Source organism: Cherax quadricarinatus, unplaced genomic scaffold, assembly GCF_038502225.1.
Source record: "Cherax quadricarinatus isolate ZL_2023a unplaced genomic scaffold, ASM3850222v1 Contig1100, whole genome shotgun sequence".
Taxonomy (NCBI): domain Eukaryota; kingdom Metazoa; phylum Arthropoda; class Malacostraca; order Decapoda; family Parastacidae; genus Cherax; species Cherax quadricarinatus.
The window spans coordinates 1,897-26,084 of record NW_027196126.1 but is presented as its reverse complement, the minus strand read 5'-3'; the positions used below and the strand labels follow the sequence as shown (position 1 = coordinate 26,084).

At 41.7% G+C, this 24,188-nt stretch overlaps 2 protein-coding genes across 5 annotated transcripts in view; both read right to left on the bottom strand.

The window, feature by feature from the left end:
* The window catches only part of LOC138851589 (laminin subunit alpha-like), a gene marked incomplete at its 3' end in the record, with an annotated part of 94,103 nt that extends 77,498 nt beyond the window's left edge, over nt 1–16,605 (bottom strand). Inside the window, 3 exon segments of one of the 4 annotated variants that reach the window (XM_070080844.1) lie at nt 11,354–11,573; nt 15,411–15,635; nt 16,181–16,605. In XM_070080844.1, the coding sequence (XP_069936945.1) occupies nt 11,354–11,573; nt 15,411–15,635; nt 16,181–16,327 (592 nt within the window). 4 annotated transcript variants of the gene reach the window in all.
* A 6,361-nt stretch (nt 16,606–22,966) lies between these two features.
* Nucleotides 22,967–23,695, bottom strand: LOC138851588 (laminin subunit alpha-like; the record flags this gene model as incomplete). The annotated part of the gene is given in 1 exon segment (XM_070080841.1): nt 22,967–23,695. A coding segment is annotated over 1 exon segment (217 nt), but the record flags the coding sequence as incomplete, so codon positions are not given.
* Nucleotides 23,696–24,188: the final 493 nt, after the last annotated feature.

Below are 24,188 nucleotides of genomic sequence, written 5' to 3'. Positions count from 1 at the left end.
AGGAAAGAAAATTTTCATTTTGGGGCTGGCTCTTCAGCATTTGTATATGCCTCAAGATCTCTTCATCCTGTTCCTGTGTATGGTGGCTAGAATCAGACTTTTAAAATAGGCTTTGTTCCTACAGCCTTTTAATTTGGAAGTTAAATATATAAAAGGCTCAGAGAATGTGGTTGCTGATGCTCTCTCTAGATGTTTCATGTAGATGCATGGTGCGTACTTTGTACATAGTGTTTGTCATGTGCTGACCTTGTTGTTTTTGCAGTGGTGAACTCTCGGCGAGCCTGAGTACTCTCTACCAGCCATCTGACTGTGAAGGAGTTGAGTCGGAGCCAAAAGTGTGACGAGGGTCAGTGTATATGTAAATGTGAGTTGAGGCAGTGGTTGGCAACCTTCGGTAACATGAGACGTTCAGGAAGGTATGTGATGTTGTGTTTTGGTGTGCTCTATATACAAAACGGCCTGACGATTTGCCTTTGTGGTCCCTTGGACCCCTCCATGTTCTATGTCAGCCTCCTCTTTATAAGTTTGGAAGATCTGTGTAGAGTGGGACCTCGGAAGATGAGCTTGAGTGCCTGACCATGTTAAGGATCGTGAGTGTTGACTGGAAGTCTCACTGTTTGGTTCGGCCACCAAGTGAGAGACACCTTGACATGTTTTGTGAAGTTTCCTGCCTGGTGTACACCTGACTGCTCTGGGTTTGGCTCTACTCTCGTCTCCTGATCAGGATGATGCTACCCTGGAGTACCAGTTACTTGCTGGATTACCGTAGCAGAGGCACAGGCCTGTTGGTGCGGGCTTTCACAGTGGGCATTGTGTGCAAATTTTGCATTGTAATGTGTATTGTTTAAAAGTCACTAAAATTGTAAATAGTTACACCCTTGAGTATATGGGTATGGTTAAAATCCTTTTCTAAAAAATTCTGCAATCTGTTGTAAATAACAGTAAAGTGAAGAGTAGTTATGGTGCTAGAAAATATGTAGCATTTCTAGTAGTCTTGCTTACCGCCTTCAGACTTAAGCAATATACTTTTACTAGCCGTATCCTGAGGGACATGGCTAGCTTTTGTGAGACTTCGTCTGGAGGTGGGGGTGTTATGGGGCTATAGGACCCAACATTCAAATTCAAATTCAAAGTTTATTCTCTATAAGAATTACAATGCTGAGTTTACAGAATTTGGTTATTGTGTGGTTTACATGTAAAATAATGATTACAGAGTGTACCACTAGAACACCTAGCATGGCTAGGCATTTCGGGCAGACTTAGTTTAATTCTTAATTTTAAAATATTACAAATTATGAGGTAAGTTGGTATTATGGCTAAGTGACTAAATACTAGTTTGTGAGTTTAGCAATGTGAATGCTTTGGTTTTGGCACAGTACATAGTTTCAGTATTGGAGTATCACAGGATTCATTATTTTAAGATTGAGATTAATATTTCTGTTTATGGTCAAATGGGTGAGTGAGTGTAAGTGTGAACCACCAGGTGGTATTCGTGTAGTTACTTGACGGGGTGTATCAGGGAGATAAGATGTTTTCTAATGGTAGTTTTGAAGGTGATGAATGTGTCTGCAGTTCTAGAGTTCTCAGGTAGGGTGTTCCAGATTTTAGGACCTTTGACATACATTGAATTTTTGTAAAGGTTTAGTCGGACACGGGGAATATCGTAGAGATGTTTGTGTCTGGTGTTATGCCTGTGGGTTCTGTCACAACTATCAAGAAAGCATTTTAGGTCAAGGTTGATATTGGAGTTTAAGGTCCTGTAGATGTAGATTGCACAGTAGTAAGTGTGGATGTACTGAACAGGGAGTAAGTTTAGATCTATGAAGAGTGGGGGGGGGGTGTTGCCAGGGATGGGATTTAGTGATTATTCTTACTGCAGCTTTTTGTTGGGTTATTATTGGTTTTAGGTGTGTTGCTGCAGTTGATCCCCAAGCACAAATAGCATAGGTGAGGTATGGATAAATAAGTGAGTGGTATAGTGTGAGAAGGGCATTTTGCGGCACGTAGTATCGTATCTTGGAGAGGATCCCAACCGTTTTGGATACTTTTTTGGTTATGTGTTGGATATGGGTGCTGAAATTCAGGTTGTTGTCAAGGTATAGGCCTAGGAATTTGTCCTCATTATGTCTGGTAATTAGAGTGTTGTCGATCTTAATGTTAATTTGTGCATCTCCTGCTCTGCTACCAAACATAATATAGTAGGTTTTGTCAGTGTTAAGCATAAGTTTATTGGCTGTCATCCAAGTCGATATTTTGATCAGCTCCTCGTTAACAATGGTGTTGAGGGTGGCAAGATTAGGGTGAGAGATGACATAAGTCGTGTCGTCAGCAAAGAGAATGGGTTTCTGGTGTTGGGATACATTTGGAAGATCATTGATGTATATGAGGAAGAGCAGGGGACCAAGGACACTTCCCTGCGGAACTCCAGTATCAAGTGGCCGTGTTGTTGATGCTGTGTCTTTAATGGTGACATACTGATACCTATTAGTAAGGTAAGATTTGAAATAAGCAAGCGCATGGCCTCTTATACCGTAATGGTCAAGTTTGTGGAATAGGATGTCGTGGTCTACTGTGTCAAAAGCTTTTCTTAGGTCAATAAAAATTCCTGGAATACCTAATTATATTGAATTGATGGGGACTCAGTTCTAAATGTCATAAGGGCTGATCACCCTTAGGACTGAGAGGCAGCTGGGTCAAGCCTTTTTCTCAATATAATAGGTTATACTATAGACACACAAACGCACAATTTAAATAAGTAGTTTATAAAGTTGTATTTCTTTTTGTAAAAGTAAAATTAAGGTGTGGTAGAATTGTGGTAACTGGAGAATTGTGCTTGGCAACAGTCTTTTGTTTTTGGTGGGTGTGGGAGGAGCTTAGCTAGGCTCCTCCCCCCTCCCTCCCTCTCTCTCTCTGTTTTGGTTGACATGAAGGTGGAAGGACCTCTGGGTCCTTCTTTCTATCTTTTTGGGGCATGTGTGCTCCAGCGGTGAGTTTTTATAACTTAAGTTGTGGCCACCATACCCAGAGTGACTAAAGTGCGTCAAAACACTGGTTAGCCCAGAGTTAGTCAAGAAGAGAGAAGGACAAAAGTTGCTGAGATGCACCATGTGGGAGAACAGCAATGGAGTGTGTAGATTTTTGTTTTGAAAATGTGAGGCTGTAATTGTATCTTCTGTACATATATATTTAGAATACAGTTATATTTTTACAGTAGTAGTTTAAATAACCTGTGAGGAGGGCTGGTGAAAGGATATCAGAGACACTCAAGATGATCAGCCATGATGTAAGTATTACCCCTAGACAAATAAGGCCATTAAGTAAAAGCTACCCCACACTAGAACATGTGGTGAGAACCTTACTATCAAAGTAATAAGGGACAAACCAACGTAACAGACACATGTTTAATAATAGAGTTTTTAGAGAGTACTATGTATCTTCTTTCTGTAGCATCTCATCTAGGTGAGTTGTGTGTCCAGCACCTGCAGTCTCTGATGAAATTATGAAGATAGTGAGGTTCAAAAAAAATGTATTCTAGGAAAGAGCATTCTTCAGGAAATTCAGTGCGGCAGATACAGAGAGTACATAGGAAAAGGTTCATGATGACACCACGTTTAGACCTGGTGTCACAGTGTGAGTAGAAGTAGAGAAGACTGTGTTGACTGTTAGGTTTGTGGAAAACTTTGAAACAAAGGTTCAAGATCAGATTTGCAGAGCAGAACATCGAGGAAAGGTAGTGTGCCTTCAACTTCCTCTTTAAGTGTGAATTGGATGGAGGACCTAGACGATTCAGTGTCACTGCACTCCAACACAAATTCAACCAGGTCAAACCCTAAATTGAAAACTAGAAGAGAACTACCAGTTTCACCAGCGTAAGAGAACTCCTGGTACCACGAAAATACTGAAGGGAGCACAAGGAAATGGAAATGAAATAGGCACCGAAAGCATCAGTGACAGGAGGAGAGGTATGAACATGATTACTATGAAGAGTTGTAGTGTGGTGAATTGCAAGTTTGATATCTATTGGACAGAGAGCGTTGTCATGATTTAGAATACTGGAAATGTAGAGAAAGCAAGGTACAGGATCTTTTGCAAAAGAAGCAGGTTTGGAAGAGAAGAAAGACAGAATTTATGAAATTGGGAAGATAGCCAAGGCAAGAGAGTGAGCTGCGTAGTGGAAACTTTAGTTAAAAAACTGAGGCCCACAGATGTGTAAGGCATGGAGAATAATTCAGACCCAAAGATGTGTAGGACATGGAGAAAGAGAGAAACTGAGACCCAAAGATGTGCAGGGCACAGAGAGAGAAACAAACACTATTTTCCTGACAGGAGCATGGTAAGAAAAAGTAGTGAAAGTATATACCATTATGTATAAATCTACAAAAGAAATAAAAAGAAAAGCCTGTCAGAAAGCACTGGACATGAACATCAAGGAAAGGAAGCAATATGCTAAATTTACAATCAGCTTTGCACTTTTTGCAACTTATTCTCTGGCCTTGGCTGTTTTCCTAACTTTATAAACTCTGCCTGCTACCAGCCAAAAGTCTTTTTTTAGGTTACACTGATGTGGAAAAAATATTTCTTTAACCCACTGGCCATCTGCAATCAAGGCAGGATAATCCATTAAAGGAAGACATATTTGACATCATTCACTCAACAACTGTCTTACCAGACATATGCAGACATCATAATTCAAATGACCCCCCATCCCATCCCTCTTTCAGAGTGCAAGCATTGTACTTTGCTCCTCCAGGACTCAAGATCAACTAATCAGTTTTCCTGAATCACTTAAATAATATCACCTTGCTCACACCCCAAGAGCATAACAAACCATAAAAACCACTTGTCTCCATTCACTCTGATCTAACATGCTCAAAACAAGCCTGCTGGATGCTCAAGCCCCCAGCACTCAAAACCTCTTCTATCCCCTTCCTCCAACCCTTTCTGGAACCCTACCCCTCCTTCCTTCCATCCCAATTTATTCACTCTCTTGGTAATCCTATTCTGCTCCATCCTCTCTCTAAATGCCCAAACCATCTCGACAACACCTCAACACCTGTCAATTACAGTATACCCTTGGTTACCCCACACTGTGTTATAATTTCTATGTTCCAAATTTTCTAGCCAATATTCACACTACACATGCCTTCAAACATGCCACCTCAACTGAATCCAGCTTCTTCCCTGCTGCATCATAATACAAAAACATTGCAAATTTAATATTTATTAATAGCATATACAGTGGACCCCCGGTTAACGATATTTTTTCACTCCAGAAGTATGTTCAGGTGCCAGTACTGACCGAATTTGTTCCCATAAGGAATATTGTGAAGTAGATTAGTCCATTTCAGATCCCCAAACATACACTTACAAACGCACTTACATAAATACGCTTACATAATTGGTCGCATTCGGAGGTGATCGTTATGCGGGGGTCCACTGTATAAACTTCTAAATATTTTTTTTGCAAGTTTTTACCTTTTATAGCATAAGGTATAAGTGACTGGAACTCAAGCATACAGAAGACGTGTGTGAATGTGTTACATCTGAGTAAGTGGAGGCCAGTGGTTCTGAGATGATGATGTGCTGTTGGAGTGAGCAAGGTTACATTCATGAAGAAATTCAGGGAAACCATTTAGCAGGACTCAAGTTCTAGAGGTGGGAAGTACATTGCCTCTTTCCTCTCTAAATGATGTGTACAGATGTTGTAGTTGGAAGGGTCATTTAAATTGTGATATTCATGCAATTTTCACATGACAGCTATTAAACAATCAATAATGAATGCATTTTCATTTTTTTTTTGGTCACCCTATCTTCATTTGAAATGACCGCTGTGATAAAAAGAGCTTTCTGACTGGGACAATACAAGCACCTTGCTGAACAAGTTTATAATTAGAAGTGTACTGTTGTTTATAGGGAATTTTTATGGATTAGTTATAACTTAATATTATAAAAAAAAAAACTGTTAAAACCAGTGCATGATGCTGAACCTTCAAAGGAAGGAGAGAGAGAGACAACAGGCAGTATAATTATTATATAATCATGGAAAATGTTAAGCCTGTGTAGATCATTCACCACTCACAGAACTTAAGATCAATGAACAATGCACTGGCTGAGCTTGACTGAAGGAGGGTGAACTGGAAGACAGACTGGATGGTCAGGGTCTATTCGATCTCTAGAAAGTTGTCGGGATCTTCCAGAATGAGTCGACTCGCAAGCCTTGTTGCCTGCCTGACCAATCTCGGTGTAAAGACAAGGGATTATGAACACTGACATAATTTCATCTACGCAACTACTCACACAACATAAAGCCCAACAAGAGTAAGCATTACACACACCAATGACCCCAAAAATAATGGAGACCTACTTAAATGCAAGTAACCAACAGAGGACTGGGAATCAGCCAAGGACCATAAGGGTGCATACCCTACTAACTTGTTTGACCTAGCCAAATACTATACACAATATGACCATACATAGATGACAGCAAAGAAATGAGTGAAATACTGAAGTCCTAATATGACTCAGCATTTAGTGAGTTGTTAATCAGACTAAGGGTCGACAATCTAAATTAATTTTTTATGACCAAGATTCAAAATTTGGTCAATTCAAGGATTCCTGATATAATCCCAACACCACAGGACTTCAAAAAAGTAATAAATGGCATGTCCATGCACTCTGCCCCAGGTCCAAACTCGTGGAATTCCATATTCATCAAGAACTGCAAGAAGCCCCTTTCATGTGCCTTAAGCATTCAATGAAGAGGAAGCATGGACACAGGGGTCATCCCACAGTCACTAAAAACAATAAATATAGCCCTACTCCACAAAGATGGCAGTAAAGCAACTGCAAAGAATTACAGACCGATTGCACTAACATCCTACAACATAAAAATATTTGAAAGTGTTCTAAGAAGCAAGATCGCCAACCACTTGAATACCTATAAATTGCACAACCCACGACAGCATGTGTTTAGAGCAGATCACTTCTGCCTCTCACAGATACTGCATCACTATGACATGGTCTTCGATGCACTGGAAGAACAATCAAAATGCAGATTAGCATACAGAGACTTTGCGAATACCTTCAACAAGTGCGATCGTGGCGTAATAGCACACAAAATGTATGATAAAGGAATTGCAAGAAAAATTGGTAGATGGATCTACAACAGTAAACAGAGTAAAGTCAGAGGAGGCCACAGTGAAAAGCTCTGTTCCACAAAGTACAGTACCCTTTCCCATCCTTTTCCTCATCCTCATATCTGACATAGACAGAGATGTAAGCCACAGCATCATGTCTCCTATGCTGATGACACCAGAATTTGCATGACAGTGTCATCCATCAAGGACACTGCAAATCTCCAAGCTGACATTAACCAAGTCTTTAAATGGGCATCAGAAAAAATATGAAAATCAATGAAGACAAATTTTAATTACTCTGCCATAGAAAAGTTGAAATAAAAACTGTATCGAGTATAAAACAAATTCCAGTCACACAACAGAGCGAAAAAAACTAATGTGAAGGACCTGAGAGTGGTAATGTCAGAGGATCTCGCTTTCAAAGCTCACAACAGTGTATCTACCACATCTGCTAGGAAAATGATAGGATGGATAATGAGAACCCTCAAAACAAGGGATGCCAAGCCCTTGAAAATTCTCTTCAAACTGCTCATTCTCTCTAGACTGGAATACTGCTGTACACTAATGGCCCTTTTCAAAGCAGGTGAAAATGTAAATCTGGAGAATATACAGAGAACTTTCACTGTACAAATAAGTACCATAAAGCATCTAAATTACTGGGAATGAGTGAAGGTCCTCGACCTGTACTCCTTGGAGTGCAGGCAAGAAAGATGCATGATAATATACACTTGGAAAATCCTAGAGGGACTAGTCTCAAATCTTCAAACTGAAATCACTCCCTACAAAAGCAAAAGACTTGGCAGGCAGTGCAACATCCCCCAATGAAAAGCAGGGGTGCCATGAGTATGCTAAGAGACAACACAATAAATGTCAAGGGCCCAAGACTGTTCAACTGCCTCCAGGCATACTTAAGGGGAGGGTTTTCTAATACACCCCTGGCTGTCTTCAAGAGGGGGCTGGGCAGACACCTAAAGTCAGTACCTGACCAGCAGAGCTATGGTTTATACGATGGTCTGCATGTAGCCAACAGTAACAGCCTGGTTGATCAGACCCTAATCCCCCATGAGGCCTAGTCATGGACTGGGCTGTGGGGGCATTGACCCTCAAAATACCCTTCATGTATACTCCAGATAGTTCCACCATAAATTACAAGGTTAAGTGCCACACTATTATGCAGGGTTCTGCATTGTGGTATACTGTTATGTTATGGACAAGTGCGCCATAATTTATAAATAATGTTATCAATTTGTGGGCACTTTAACCCTTTGACTGTTTCAGGCCCCTTTCTGAAACTGTCATTCTATGTCGCTCAATTTTTAAAAAAAAAAAAAATTATTTTTTTTCTTATGAAATGATAGAGAATCTTTTCCCGATGGTAATGACACCAAAAGTTCGAAATTTGGTCAAAAACTCATGGAATTATGCTCCCGCGAAGTTAGCGGTCTCGGCGACATATGTGTATCGGCGATTTTGCCGACTTTGAGCCCTATTTTCAGCCAATTCCATTGTTCCAGTTGACCAAACTCATAGCTATTTCTTTAGAACTCCACTTTATCTATCAGCTGAGTACAAGAAACCTCCCATTTACTAATCTGGACTACCCAATATGGTGGTCAGAAATTAGCAATTTGGCCAATTTCATGCAAACTAAAAAAGATGCCAATTTCAAATTAGGGTCCAGAATAAACAAGGTAGACATTCGTGGCACTAAAATAACATATGCTCTGTTCATTAGTCACATCTCTAGGCCCCTCTTATATTATTATTGCTTTCTATTTTTATTTTTCATTCATACAAAAAAATACAAAATTTACTGTTATGCAGACTATGGCATTATTGTAAAAATGGTATAAATAATATCAGTGCACTAGTGAAAGAATATTAGACTCCCCAGTTGACATGTACTGGACGTGTGGTGTGATTCATTTACTCCTGAACATGGTAAAAATCGAACATTTCTGCTACTTTGAGCTCAGTTTCAAGGTCGTTTTCATCGTCGAAGTAATGAAAATCATCTCTATTTCTGTAATATGTTTTCCATTTTATCACCTAAGACCATGAAAACGTGAATACAACAATAAATACTATACGAAAATACACCTCAAAGTCGGCGTTTTATTCCAAAAAAACGATCAGTTGTTTTTTTCTCATTACGCAATGTGTACTGCAGGATTTTTTTTATGTGGTGCACACTGACCACACAGACCCATTCTCTCACATGTAAGCCTACTAGCTTTCTCCCGCTTGATTTGAAGCCGCTAGAATTATTGAGTATATATACGTCAGAAACATTGGCTCGTAAGACGTATTTATACGTCGAAAACAGTCAAAGGGTTAAGTTAGCCTAAACTTTAAATTTAAGTTAAGTCACAGCGTGACTTATTTCCCATTGGAGTGTGGGAATAGCGTGCATCTGAGTGAGCGTAGGTTGTCACGCGGGAACAGCGTGGGTGATCAGCATACAGATCATGGCACCCTTTTTTTTTTTATTATACTCCTTTTTCTGAGGTTACCATTATGCTCACCTGGGCTCTGATATGGTCCTGGCCCTTATGGGTGAGTGAGGGCTTATGAATTTGGGTGAGATTGTGATGTATTTCCCTAGGAGGCTAAGACAGTGGGGTTAATGTAATGACACTCACTGGGTCCTAGCACATATTTATGTATTTGTGTTTTGTTTTGTTTTTGTGTCTTAGCCTGACAGCATCCTAATGTATTGTTTGTTTAGGTGAAAAGTACGGAAGGAAGGTTGTGTGTGTTTTGTGCAGTGTTTGTATATAGCTTATGAATATTAAATGTATATTTCTTCAAATAGGGTCTTTGCTTGTCTTTGCTGATTTAGCGCTTTGTGAATTTACCAAAGTAGCCCTCAGGTGGTTCATTTTCTATTATTTCACATTATGCCCCTAGACAAGGCCTACACCTCCGCCCCCCCCCCCATCCCCCAGGCTCAACCTTTCTGTGTAACACACTCCACTCTCACTCATCTTTATTTTGTGAGGCCCACAAATCACAAAACAGACCATGAATTAAAACATAAAATTTTAAGTTTGGGCTGTGAACACACAAATAGACCAACAAGTAACTTGTCACCAAGCCTCAAAGGGGCAATATTTTATAAGTTGACTGATGTAGGTGTGGCTAACAGAGAACCTGCCATTATGACTATCCACCCAACAAAGAAATGTTTTTTTTTTTTTTACAACACACTGGCCGTCTCTCACCGAGGCAGGTGACCCCAAAAAAGTAAGAAACACTTTCACCATCATTCAAAACTTTCACAAAGAAATGTTTTGCCCATTAAAGGTTGCAGCTCCTGTTGCAGGCTCAAATTCCCAATAAGTGTAAACGAGGAGGATGTGGGTCTCCTGTAGCTAGATTGCTAGCACACTGAGCTATGGTATGGGTGGAAAGATTAGGACATGTCTCCTTAAGACACTTGCTGTCCCTGTTCATCTATCAGTAAAATAGGTACCTGGGTGTTAGTCGACTGGTGTGGGTCACATCCTGGGGACAAAATTGACCTTATTTGCCCTAAAAGCTCTACGTAACAAGGGGATTTCTATATCTAGGCCTGTATACTTTGTATATATTTGTAGAAACAAAGATTACTATTATTATTATTTACAGAGGGGCATTTATTTAGTCATGGTCACTCTATAAGGGAATCCCATCCAGTGTAGCCCTTAGTATCAACAAAGACCATATTCTCCCTAATGAAGAAAAAACTGCTGACAGCTCAATTCACAGCTCACATATAAGCACAATTGTGTTCTGAGAACACATTTCAAAAGTAAAAATAGACTATTACCTAATCAAATTCAGAGAAGAGACCTGGACTGCATCTTTCCCCCAGTTATGGTACTATATAAAATAATTTTTCTTGCATGAATCTGCTTTGATTAGGATTACCACAGAAGACACACCTTGGACAAAGGTCATACAAGCCAATATATTAATTTTACCTCGACCTTGTTTCTCAATGCAATTTAAGGAGTAATTGCACCAACTTTGCAAAAGCCTAAACAGTATAATCAACTTTTTTCCTAAATATTTTATTTTCTGATGAAAAGCCTAAACACACAGAGGCATTTAAAATGTTTAGGAGGATTCTGTATATCGCTACTGGCTCAAGGATGGAAAGTTCTTGAAGTTCTTTGGAAGGGAATAAAGAGTAAAAAATAAAGCTAAATAGGTTAATTGATTTACAGACTTACCTGTAGTAAGTTCTCCTCCTGGGGCAGCACGAAGGATAAGAGCACTTTCTGCTAGAGAGAGAGAGAGGTAGCTGTTTTGATTCCTTGTTGATGTGTACAATATTAAACCATCTGGTTCTTCTGTCTTGAACTTGAACACAAGTTGCAAGCCATTACCATCAGGACTGTCATATTTCACATAGCCTGGAGCTGACTTGTCAAATGATACAAGACTGGCTACCTACAAAAAAAAAAAAAAAAAAAAAAAAAGAGTCTGATATAAGTCAATTGGTGCATTACAATTATAGGAACCTGTAATTTAATTTTCATCTAGTCATTAAAAACACTGGGAGCTATGTGGCACATGTAGAAAATGTACTGAATATGAGACATGTTACTACAAGACAGTTAAGGATTTTTAAGCAGAAAGTGAGGCCCAGGTTGAGTTATGTAAGAGGGAGAAGCTGTTGAGGTGGTGTAGGCATATAGAGAGGATGGAGGGATAAAATGACAAAGAGGGTGTACAGGCATACCTCATTAATACGGAGCTTGCTTTAGAGTGCTTCAGTAATACAGTGGACCCCCGGTATTCAATGGCATCGGTATATGTTAAGTTCGGTATTCGATACATTTTAATGCAAAAATTTTCCCGCGCCACTCGCTAAAAAACCCACCACACGCGATTCGTCCGGGACGCATCCACGTGAGTGCCAGTGTTTACAAACCAGCCAGTGTGCTCGCATCTAAGCATACATTTGGTACATTCCATATTATCAAAGTGTTTTTGGTGCTTGTTTCTGCAAAGTAAGTCACCATTGGCCCCAAGAAAGCTTCTAGTGCCAACCCTGAGGTAAAAAGGGTTAGAATTAGTATGGAAATTAAGAAAGATTTTGAAGGGTTTGGGGCTAACCCTGAGACGCCTATGCCAGTTGTGGAATCCATTGTGCCTACTTCAAAAATTAAGGAAATGTGTGCAAAGTGGGTTGAAGTGCAAACCTTCATGGATGAAAATCACCCTAACACAGCTATTGCAAGCCATGTTGGTGACTATTACAATGACAATGTTGTGGCCCATTTTAGACAAATCGTAAAGGAACGGGAGGTACAGAGCTCTATGGACAGATTTGTTGTGCAACAGAGGTCCAGTGACTCTCAAGCTGGTCCTAGTGGCATTAAAAGAAGAAGGGAAGTAACCCCGGAAAAGGACTTGCTACCTCAAGTTCTAATGGAAGGGGATTCCCCTTCTAAACAATAAGTTCGACACTCTCCCCTCCTCCCATCCCATCAATCATCACCAGATCTTCATTAAAGGTAAGTGTCATGTATTCTATTGTTAGTAGAGTACTACTAACTGTGCATGTCTTCTTCAGTTTGTGTGCATTAAACTTAATATTTCATGTGGTAAAACTTTTTTTTCATAGTACTTTTGGGTGTCTTGCATGGATTAATTTGATTTCCATTATTTCTTATGAGGAAAATTAATTTGCCTTCCGATAATTTTGGCATACGATGAGCTCTCAGGAACGGATTAATATCGTATACCAGGGGTCCAATGTATGGCATGTTTCAATTACATTTATGCTCATTATTTTTGGCGCTTGCCTTGCTCTTAAGATGGTTTTCGGCAATTTACAAGGAGATGGAAGGGGTCCAAAAGGCTTTGTGTTTTAGGGGCTTGAGAATCCAGCAGGTTTGTGCAAGTGGTTTTTTAATGAACATGCTGTTGGAGTGTGAGGAAAATGACATTTATGAAGGGATTCAGGAAAAACCAGTTAGCCGAACTTGAGTCCTGGAGGCGCTAAAGGCAGTGCCTGTGTTCTGCAGGAGGTGTAGGGATGTAACAGTTGGAGGTTACTCTGAATTATGATGCCAGTATTTTCCAGGAAAGATAATGAGTGAAGAAATGATGGTATGTTTCCTTTACTGGGTCACCCTGCCTTGGGAAAAGATGACCATTGAGTTAAAAAAAAAATGAATTTCTGATATGAATGTTCCTTAATTTGCTTATAAACTTTTATGTAGACTGTTAATAAGTCATAACACATGAAATTTGCAATAATGATATAATATTTAATGATATTTAATAGGGGTCGTCCTCGAAAAGGTTGGAGGGAGGGGGTAAAGAAGGTTTTGTGGGTGAAGAGCTTGGATTTCCAGCAAGCGTGCGTGAGCGTATTAGATAGGAGTGAATGGAGACGAATGGTATTTGGGACTTGAAGAGCTGTTGGAGTGTGAGCAGAGTAATATTTAGCGAAGGAAATCAGGGAAACTGGTTATTTTTATATAGCCGAACTCGAGTCCTGGAAATGGGAAGTACAATGCCTGCACTTTAAAGGAGGGGTTTGGGATATTGGCAGTTTGGAGGGATATGCTGTGTATCTTTATACGTATATGCTTCTAAACTGTTGTATTCTGAGCACCTCTGCAAAAACAGTGATTATGTGTGAGTGAGGTGAAAGTGTTGAATGAAGATGAAAGTATTTTCTTTTAGGGGATTTTCTTTCTTTTTGGGTCACCCTGCCTCGGTGGGAGACGGCTGACTTGTTAAAAAAAAAAAATGAATATCTAAATTTGAAAGTTATTTCATATACTGTAAAAAAGCCACCATGTTTTAAACAGTAAATAAATATTTACAGATATTAAACTAAGAATTTTCATACAATGTATAGCATTTATAGCACATTTCCACTGATTTTTCCTACAAGTAGGATTCAACTTATTTCAGAACATTCATACTGTGTCGTCATGTTAGTTCCTAAAGTCTCTAACAAAACCTCTAAACAGTTGAAGTTAGTTAACCCTTCCCAGGTCAGTCCTATAATATTATGGCTCCGAATCTGGAATCGGCCCCGTAATACTACGCCAAAATTCTAGCAGCTTCCAATTTTGCTGAGAAAGCTGGTAGGCCTACATATAAGAAAATGGGTCTGTATGGTCAGTGTGTGCAGTATAAAAAAAATCCTGCAGCACGCAGTGCATAGAGAAAAAAACTGCGACAGTTTTTGGTGTAAAACAGTAACTTTGCAGTGTATTTCTGTATGGTTTTTATGGTTGTATTCTGGGTTTCTTGATCTTATTTGAGAGAATGGAAGATATATTATAGAAACCGGAATGATTCTGAATGGTTTACCAACTACAAGTAGCTTGAAATTGAGCTCAAAATAACAAAAATGTTCAATTTTTGCCAATGTTCAAGAGCAAACAAAACAGTCATGTGTTCAATACACGTCAACTGGCCTGTCTAATATGCACTCACGAATGCACTGACATTATTTATACAATTATTATTACCATTATGCAATAGTCTGAATAACAGTAAATCTTCAGTTTTTTTTTTTTGTATGAATAAAAATTCAAAATGAAAAGCAAACGTAATATAAGGGGGGCCTGGAGATGTGACTAATGAACAGAGAAACTGTTATTTTAGTGCCAAGAATGTTTACATTATTTATTCTGGACCCTATTTCAAAATTGGCCTTTCTTGAATTTTGTGTGAAATTGGCCAAATTAATAATTTTTGATCACTTTACTGGTTAGTTGAAATAGGTAAATGGGCAGTTTCTTGTACTCAATTGATAGAATAAAAGGAGTTCTAGCTAAACAGCTATGAGTTTGGTCGACTGGAACAATGGAACTGGCCCAAAATAGGGTTCAAAGTGGGTGAAATCGCCGATGCGTAAATATCGCTGAGACCGCTAACTTCGCAAGAGCATAATTACATACGTTTTCCATCAAATTTCATGCTTTTGGTTTCATTACCTTCAGAAAAAGATTCTCTATCATTTCATAAGAAAAAAAATTTTTTTTTTTTTTAAATACTTCAAACCTGGGAGCAAGTTTGCGAGCAGGGGTCTCGGCCCTCAAAGAGTTAAATAATGCATGGGAAAACTCTATATGATATCACCATCTCATAAAGAAAAAAGTCCCCACAGTGAACAAGGAATTAAAGATAAAAATAAAATATATAGTAGATATACTAAAAATTTACAGTAAAACTATATATCTTGAACACAAAATTTACAAATGTTTTAACATTACAGTAAGAACTCTATAAGTAGTTAAAATAAAATCAGCCTACCTTGATTGGACATCCTGGTGCTGTATCAATAGACTCTTTGCTCTTGGAAAGGTCCACAGCAACAGAGGACATAACAATATTGTCAATACAGCCATTAAAGTCCTCGTTAGTAATGTCAATGTAATCATGTTCTCCAGGATAGCCACCAAAGAACATTGTTTCTGGTGTACTTGAAAACTGTTTTACATTACCAGGAGATTCAGCTTGGATAGTCTCAGAGGCAATCTGCAACACCAGAAAACATCAGCAATACTTAATACATAGTATAGCAATTAATGATTCAGTATTTAGGAAGGGATGAAATATCATGTTTCAACATTTGGTCAACATTCTCAGCTCTAAGCTTACAGTATTATGTGGACACTGTACAAATAGTGCTATAATCACAGAAATACAAAAAACCTCAGTGGATCACAGGTTTTATACAAACCTTTACATGGATGAACATCACAATGGAGAATATTAGCAATAAAGAATAAAATGGCACAATACCATGCACAGAACAATACACAAATAGCCTGCACATAGAAGAAAGACACTTACATTGATGTTTCAGTTCAACTTCGACCATTAACTAGTTAATGGTCCAAGTCAGACTGTAACAAAAGTCACAAATTTCTTTCTCATATGTGCAGGTTATTTGTGCATATTAGCTATATTTGTGATTGACTCTGAAGATAATCCTACTCTTAAAGCTATATGAAAAAGTTTGTTCAGTGTCATATATAATACTCATTCATAGAAAATTTATTTGGGGCCCCGTTACCAACCTTCAACACTCCATTGCGTTGCTGCCTGGCAACTTCCACGTGGTGCCACTCTCCGTCATGGTAAGTGTTGTCAGATTTCATGGTAGCTACGCCTGATCCCAGGTTATATTGAAAGATTACATGGCCTTCTTCCATTGCCACTGTCATGTACTGATCCTGGGAGCAGTGACAATATTGTTTAAAATAAAAGCGCTTGTATAGACTAATTACAATAATTCAAAGAAAACTATATAATAAAATGAAAAGAGAGAATGAGAATGAAATTAAGACACATGTGCAGCATCAGGGTATCTTTATTGTAGATGTAGGCTCCTTGCCTCTGCTCCAGAACATCCCCTCTTCAAGGGGGGCTCCTTGGCGTGGTGAAGAGGCTCTTGGTCTGAGGAATTAGCCCTGTCGGTCTTCTTCCTCAGACCGAACCTAATTACCCCCCATTCTCCCCTCCCCTATCCCATCCTCCCCATCCTCCCCTTTTTCCATTCCTCCTCCTCCTCCTCACCCCTCCCTTTTGCCCTTCCTCTTTTTAGCCTTCGTGATTTCTCCCACAGGCGCGCTAGTTCCTAGGTAGGGGAAAGGACACCGGGGTCCATCCCATTCCGTTGAGGTTTCTTGGCGGTGGTGTAGTTTGCCGTGGAATCTGGATTGCCTAGGGATGTCCCGATCCCTCTCCGGTATCCCGGAGTAGCTTTGGATGTCTTTTGGGCGACGGGTGTATCTCTGGAAGCCACCTTTCGGATTCCGGGGGTGGTGGCTGAAGGAGGTATGCTTTGTGGCGGATATCCGGCCGCCCTCTCTTTTGTCCACCGAGGTAGCTCGGCAGATGTGAGGTTGCTATCCCAGATTGCTGGTTTACTGGCATGAAGGGTAGGGTATGGCACGGGTTCCATGCTGCATCTGCGCTACTAGCGGTGTCGAGTCCTCTTGGGCGCGGAGGGAGATTTCTGGCCCTTTCATTCCTCCTAGGAACTATCCCTCCCCGGTCCCCCCTTTTTTTTTCTTTTTTTTATTTTTTATTTTCTTCTTTCTTTTTTTTTCTTAAAAACAAAAAGAAAGAAGTAACCTAACCATGGCAGCCCTAGTCCATGAACCTGGTACCCCCGGGCCCCTTTTTGATACCGCACCCCGTTCTGACCCCGCCTCGTCTTTGGACCACTCTTCAGACATTCCTCATGCCTCTGTACCTATTGCCGGTGCTGTTTCCTCACCCGCTTCAGGTACTGAGGCCTCGACTGACTCCTTCGATTTATCAGACCTTCGCTCTCCTCTGACTATGCTTCCGGCCTCTCCCTCTACGGTGCGGCAATTTTCAAATCGCCGACCCGTTCCACGTCGGACCAACTCTGGTCCCACGCCTAAACGTCAACGACAATTACCTGCTGATGATACTTCTCCACCTTCACCTTCTCGTTCTTCTCAGAAACGATCGACACGTCCTTCACTACCTCTCCACGCTCAGTTTCAGACTGAACAGTGGACTAAATTCTTCACTTTACGACCAACTTCCTCTACTGCCTATCTTTCTGACCATAGTATTGGCAAGGCACTCCTACGCCATGTTGGTAAAGATATTTCTTTTCATGCTCTTAAGAGCGGTACGCGCATCATTACCGTACAGAATGCTACCCAGGCTCGTGAGCTCTCTCGTCTTTCCCATATAGATACTGTTCCTGTCACCCTTGAAAAACATCATTCCCTCAATTCTTGTAGTGGTACCGTTATTCTGCCCCATACCATAGTTCAACAAAATTTCCAGACATGTGGCACCGACATTCTAGAACAGCTGGAACTCCAAGATCTCCCAATCCTCAAGGTAGACACTTACGTTCTTCCTGCCCGTGGGCGGAGACGATACCCTAGCAATGTGGCTCGTTTAACTTTTGACAGCCGAGAACTCCCATCCTCCGTTTATATAGCAGGACATCGGTTACAAGTTCGAAAGGTGATCCCTACACCACAACAGTGTAGAAATTGCTGGCGATTTGGCCATCCAGCGAAATATTGCAGATCTATCGCCGAATGCCCAGTCTGTGGTGCCGATGACCATTCTAATACGTCTTGCAATCAATCTCCCTCTTGCCTTAACTGTCATGAGGCTCACCCTTCGTACTCTCGCCGTTGTCAGGTCTATTTAAACGAGCGGGAAATCCGTTACCTCAAAGAGACAGAAGGTCTCCCTTATGCCATGGCAGTTTCTCATCTCCGCCTCCAAGGGAGACTCCCACGTGTTTCTTATTCCCGTGTTTCAAAACGTCCCCCCACTTCTGGTATCCCATCTTCTACACCCACCTCTGTGGTTACCTCTCCCATAATCACTCCTGTATCTAATCCTTTTGCTGTCCTCGGCTCAGACGTCCCTACTTCAACGCCTCAGTCTAATCTCGCTTCTTCGAGTTCTCTCTTACAAGCCTCAGTATCGACGAGACCTCGTACGACACCTCTTCCCAATCGTCCCTCTACTTCTCAAAAGTCAAAAAAAGGTCCGGTAACACCTCCTACCCATCTTCCACCTCCTCATTTTACCCTCCCTGTCTCTGTCCCTAGTTCTTCCCCTCTCACTGGCTCAGTTACAAGTGCAGAGGTTCACCCTCCTCCTCGTAATGTACCTTCCTCCCCTGTTCCCTCCCAAGTTTCTTCCTCTTCTGCCACCTCCCAGGTTCCTGTCTCTTCTGTCCCCTGCCACGCTTCTCCAGTTCCCTCCACCCTTTCGCCCCCCCCTACCTTGGTACAGTCCAATACAGTTCCAATCTTTACTCATCCTCCCCCTACCATTCCCAATATTGTCTCCCATACGACATCTCTGAATTCCGAAACACTTGAAGCAATCTCTGAATATATTGCAGAGACCAAACCATCAATGGACACTGATCCACCTTCCGCTCTTTCTCTCTCCTCTGCTCCATCTGCGCAACTCCTTTCTTCACAGCGCACCGTTCCTTCGCTGCTTGAACATTTTCCACTGCCTCCGCATGTGGACTTTTCTAACCCTTCTAGTCCGTAGGAACCCTTACCTGCGGATTTCAAGTATCTTTATCATTGCCAATCATGGCCTTTTTACAGTGGAATATACGCGGCCTCAGGGGTAATCGGGGTGAGCTTCAGATGTTACTCTCCCAGTTTGCCCCTGTTGGTGTTTGCTTACAGGAACCAAAATTACACTCTGCTGTTATTTCTCACATCTCAGGCTATAATTTATTGTATTCTTCAGATCCTTTTCCTGATGGGACCTTTAATGAAAGTGCCCTTCTTCTCCGCACTGATATTCCGTACCATCAGCTATTTATTCATACTTCGCTGCATTACACAGCAGCCCGTATCCACTTACATAGGTGGTATACGCTCTGTTCTTTATATCTCTCTCCTTCTCGGGCATTATCTATTCCGGATTTTGCCTTCCTTGTTTCGTCATTACCGCCACCGATTCTGTTACTTGGTGATTTTAATGCCCACCATTTCCTCTGGGGAGGGTCTCACTGTGATTCCCGTGGAATTCAGTTAGAGGCTTTTCTTGCCACCCACCCCCTCCATGTTTTAAATACAGGTACTCACACCCATTTTGATCCTCGGACTCATGCTCTCTCTTCCATCGATCTCTCAGTTTGCTCTTCCTCCGCCGCATTGGACTTTACTTGGTCTGTTCTCCCGGACTTACATGACAGTGATCATTTCCCAATCATTCTTACTTCCCCTTCATATTCGCCACCTCTTCGCACCCCACGCTGGCAATTTAATCGGGCAAATTGGAACCTTTACTCACACCTGACTGTTTTTAAAGAGGTTCCTTCTTCGTCCTCCATCGATGAGCTTTTACACCTCTTCTCGTCCTCCGTTTTCACCGCAGCTTCTCATTCTATACCCCAAACTTCGGGCAGGCATTCTCAGAAATGCGTGCCTTGGTGGTCTCCTGCTTGTGCTCGTGCAGTACGTTTGAAGCGCGCTGCATGGGGCAGGTACCGGTACAATAGAACCACAGAGCGACTCCTTGATTTTAAACAGAAGCGTGCGATCGCTCGCCGTGTCATCCGTGACGCTAAACGCACTTGCTGGCGAGATTATGTCTCCACCATCACCTCTGCTTCCTCTATGAGTGCAGTCTGGAAAAAAGTACGAAAACTGAGTGGTAAATATTCTCCTGACCCGGCTCCTGTTCTGCGGGTTGCCGGTGTTGATATAGCAAACCCACTAGATGTTGCCAATGAAATTGGCAATCATCTGGTCCGTATTTCTCAGGGACTCCATCTATGCCCCTCATTTCTTTCCTCAAAGTCTGCCAGAGAGTTAGCACCCTTGGACTTTTCTTCTCTCAGAGAAGAACAGTATAATGTGCCTTTTACACTTCAAGAACTGGAGGCAACACTCTCAGCTTGTCGATCATCGGCAGCTGGGCCCGACGACATTCATATTCGTATGCTACAACATTTACATCAGTCAGCCCTTGCAGTCCTATTACGCCTTTACAATCTTATTTGGTCACAAGGAGTTCTTCCACAGCTGTGGAAATCCGCCATTGTTCTCCCTTTCCGCAAACCAGGCACTACGGGACATGAAACCTCCCACTATCGTCCCATTGCTCTTACCAGTGCAGTTTGCAAAGTAATGGAACGTCTAGTAAATAGACGTTTAGTGTGGTATTTAGAGACACACAACAGTCTCTCCACTCGTCAATATGGCTTTCGTAAGGGACGTTCTACCATAGACCCCTTACTGCGCTTGGATACGTATGTTCGTAATGCCTTTGCGAATAACCACTCAGTTATTGCCATATTTTTTGACCTTGAGAAGGCATATGACACAACTTGGAGGTATAATATTTTAGCCCAAGCCCACTCCTTAGGCCTTCGAGGCAATCTACCATCCTTCCTTAAGAACTTTTTAACTGACAGGCATTTCCGTGTTCGGGTTAATAATGTGCTCTCCCCGGACTTTGTCCAAGCTGAAGGTGTCCCCCAGGGATGTGTTCTGAGCACAACACTTTTTCTCCTTGCTATTAATGATTTGGCCTCTAGTCTTCCATCAAATATTTGGTCATCACTCTATGTTGATGACTTCGCTATTGCCTGTGCAGGCGCTGACTGTCACCTCCTTACAGTTTCTCTCCAGCATGCAGTCGACCGTGTTTCCAATTGGGCCACCACACATGGGTTTAAATTTTCCAGCACTAAAACCCACCAAATCACTTTCACTAGACGCTCTGTCATCTCTGATCATCCTTTGTACCTCTATGGCTCACGTATCCCTGAACGTGATACAGTCAAGTTTCTGGGCCTCCTCTTTGATCGTAGGTTATCCTGGAAACCTCACATTACCTCTCTGAAGGCAACTTGTCACAGCCGGCTGAACCTTCTTAAAACCCTTGCTCATCTTTCGTGGGGAGCTGATCGTCGAACCCTCCTTCACCTACATTCCACCCTTATTTTATCGAAACTTGATTATGGTGACCAGATCTATTCAGCGGCATCTCCTGCTACTCTCTCTAGCCTTAACCCCATTCATCACCAAGGATTACGTTTATGCCTTGGTGCTTTTCGCTCTTCCCCTGTCGAAAGCCTCTATGCAGAAGCGAACGTTCCATCCTTATCCGATCGCCGTGATGCCCATTGCCTGCGCTACTATGTACGCTCTCATGATCTCCGCAATCCTTCCATTTATAGAATGGTCACTGATATTAGTAGACATTCTTTATTTGTTCGCCGCCCCTGCTTACTCCGTCCCTTCTCTCTTCGCCTTCATTCGCTCTTGTCTTCTCTTCAACTACCACCTTTCTATGTACATGTAGCATCTCACTTTTCCCTACCCCCCTGGGAAGTTCCAGCTGTTCGAGTCTGTTCTTTCTCCCTCCCTTGCTCGAAAGCCCAACTGTCTACGGTCGCTTCCCGCTCTCTTTTTCTTGACCACTTTCACTCTCATTCTCATGCCATTGCTGTGCACACAGATGGCTCTAAGTCTTCTGACGGCGTAGGATTCGCAGCAGTGTTTCCGGACAGCGTCGTACAAGGGCATTTACTATCTTCAGCTAGTATTTTTACTGCTGAATTATATGCCATCCTTACAGCACTTATCCGTATTGCATCTATGCCTGTGTCATCATTTGTGGTTGTCTCAGACTCCCTTAGTGCTTTACAGGCTATACAAAAATTTGATACACCTCACCCCTTAGTCCTCCGTATCCAACTTTGGCTACGCCGCATCTTTACTAAGCATAAAGATATTGTTTTTTGTTGGGTCCCTGGTCATGTTGACGTACAGGGCAATGAACAGGCAGACACTGCTGCGCGGTCAGCAGTACATGACCTACCAGTTTCTTATAGAGGTATTCCATGTACGGACTATTTTGCTGTAATATCTTCCCACCTTCACACCCGTTGGCAACAACGTTGGTCTACTATGCTCGGCAACAAACTTCAGTCTATTAAACCGAGTATAGGTTACTGGCCGTCTTCTTATCACCAGTGTCGAGGTTGGGAGACTACTCTCTCCCGTCTTCGCATTGGCCATACTCGTCTTACTCATGGATATCTCATGGAGAGGCGTCTTGCTCCTCTCTGTGAGAATTGCCAAGCTCCATTATCAGTCAGCCACATTCTGTTGGACTGCCCACTTTATCAACGAGCACGCAGAATTTACCTCTGTCGTCGTCTTCGCCCCGCTGCTCTCTCTTTACCTTCCCTTCTCGCTGATGGACCCACCTTTCATCCGGACTCTCTCATTGACTTTTTGACAACGACTGACTTACTTCACAAATTCTGATACTTTCAGCCCTTTCTACTTGTATCTCTTGCTACCCTCTACCCCCGTACTATCCCCTGCCCCGCTGTTTTCTGTAACCTGCTGATCATCCCCCCTCCCTTCTGCCATCCAATTCCCTTGCTTCCTTCCCTACCCTGCAGCGCTGTATAGCCCTTGTGGCTTAGCGCTTCTTTTTGATTATAATAATAATCCAGAACATCCACGACTACTGTGCTTTTTGCACCAACTCCAAGGCTGAGGGATTGATTACCTCATCTTCTGTATACAGTTCTATTGTGTTCAAATCATGTCCTGGAATTTGTATTGATAAAGCCACTGGATGGTGAAACATCTACAATAAAGATACCCAGATGTTGCACGTGTCTTAATTTCATCTTGTCAGTATTACCTTTGAAGAATTTCGAGAGTATATCTACTCTCTGAGCCTGGCCATGGGCCAGGCTCGTCTGGTGCTCGCCTGGTCAACCAGGCATACCATTCTTGTACAATGAGAATGAGAGTGTTCAGGATACTTTAACAAGTTTGACTTAAGTACACCTATGTAAGAACCTGAATCAGAAGTATAATATTAAACATATTTTAACAGAAATGTGTATACATACAGGGCCTCCACCAATCATAAAGAGAATGCCATCCTCAGCATATGTTTTGAAATCCATTTGTATGTCAAACTGTCGCTTGAAGCGGTATCCATTACGAGTGTCCATAGCTGCATATCCACTCCCATCAAATCGAAGACCTGTTGGGGGTGCCAGGTCAACAAGGCGATCCCTGAAAGATATAATTTCCCAATTGATTTTTTTAAAACGTTGGCCATTCCCCACCGAGGCAGGGTGACCCAAAAAAGAAAGAAAAAAAAACAAAAAGAAAGAAAAAACTTTTATCATCCTTCAACACTTACCATCACTCATACATAATCAGTCTTTGCAGGCATTGTGCTTCCCATTTCCAGGACTCAAGTCTGGCTAACCAGTTTCCCTGAATCCCTTCACAAAATATTACCCTGCTCATACTCCAACAGGTCGTCAGGTTCCAAAAACCATTCATCTCCATTCACTCCAATCTAACATACTCACACATGCTTGTTGGAAATCCAAGCCCCTCCCCCACCTAACCTCCTTTACCCCCTCCCTCCAACCTTTTTGGGGACAACCCCACCTTCCTTCCCCAACAAATTTATACACTCTCCAAGTTATTCTACTTTGTTCCATTCACTCTACATGACCATACCACCTCAACAGCCCCTCTTCAGCCCTCTGACTAA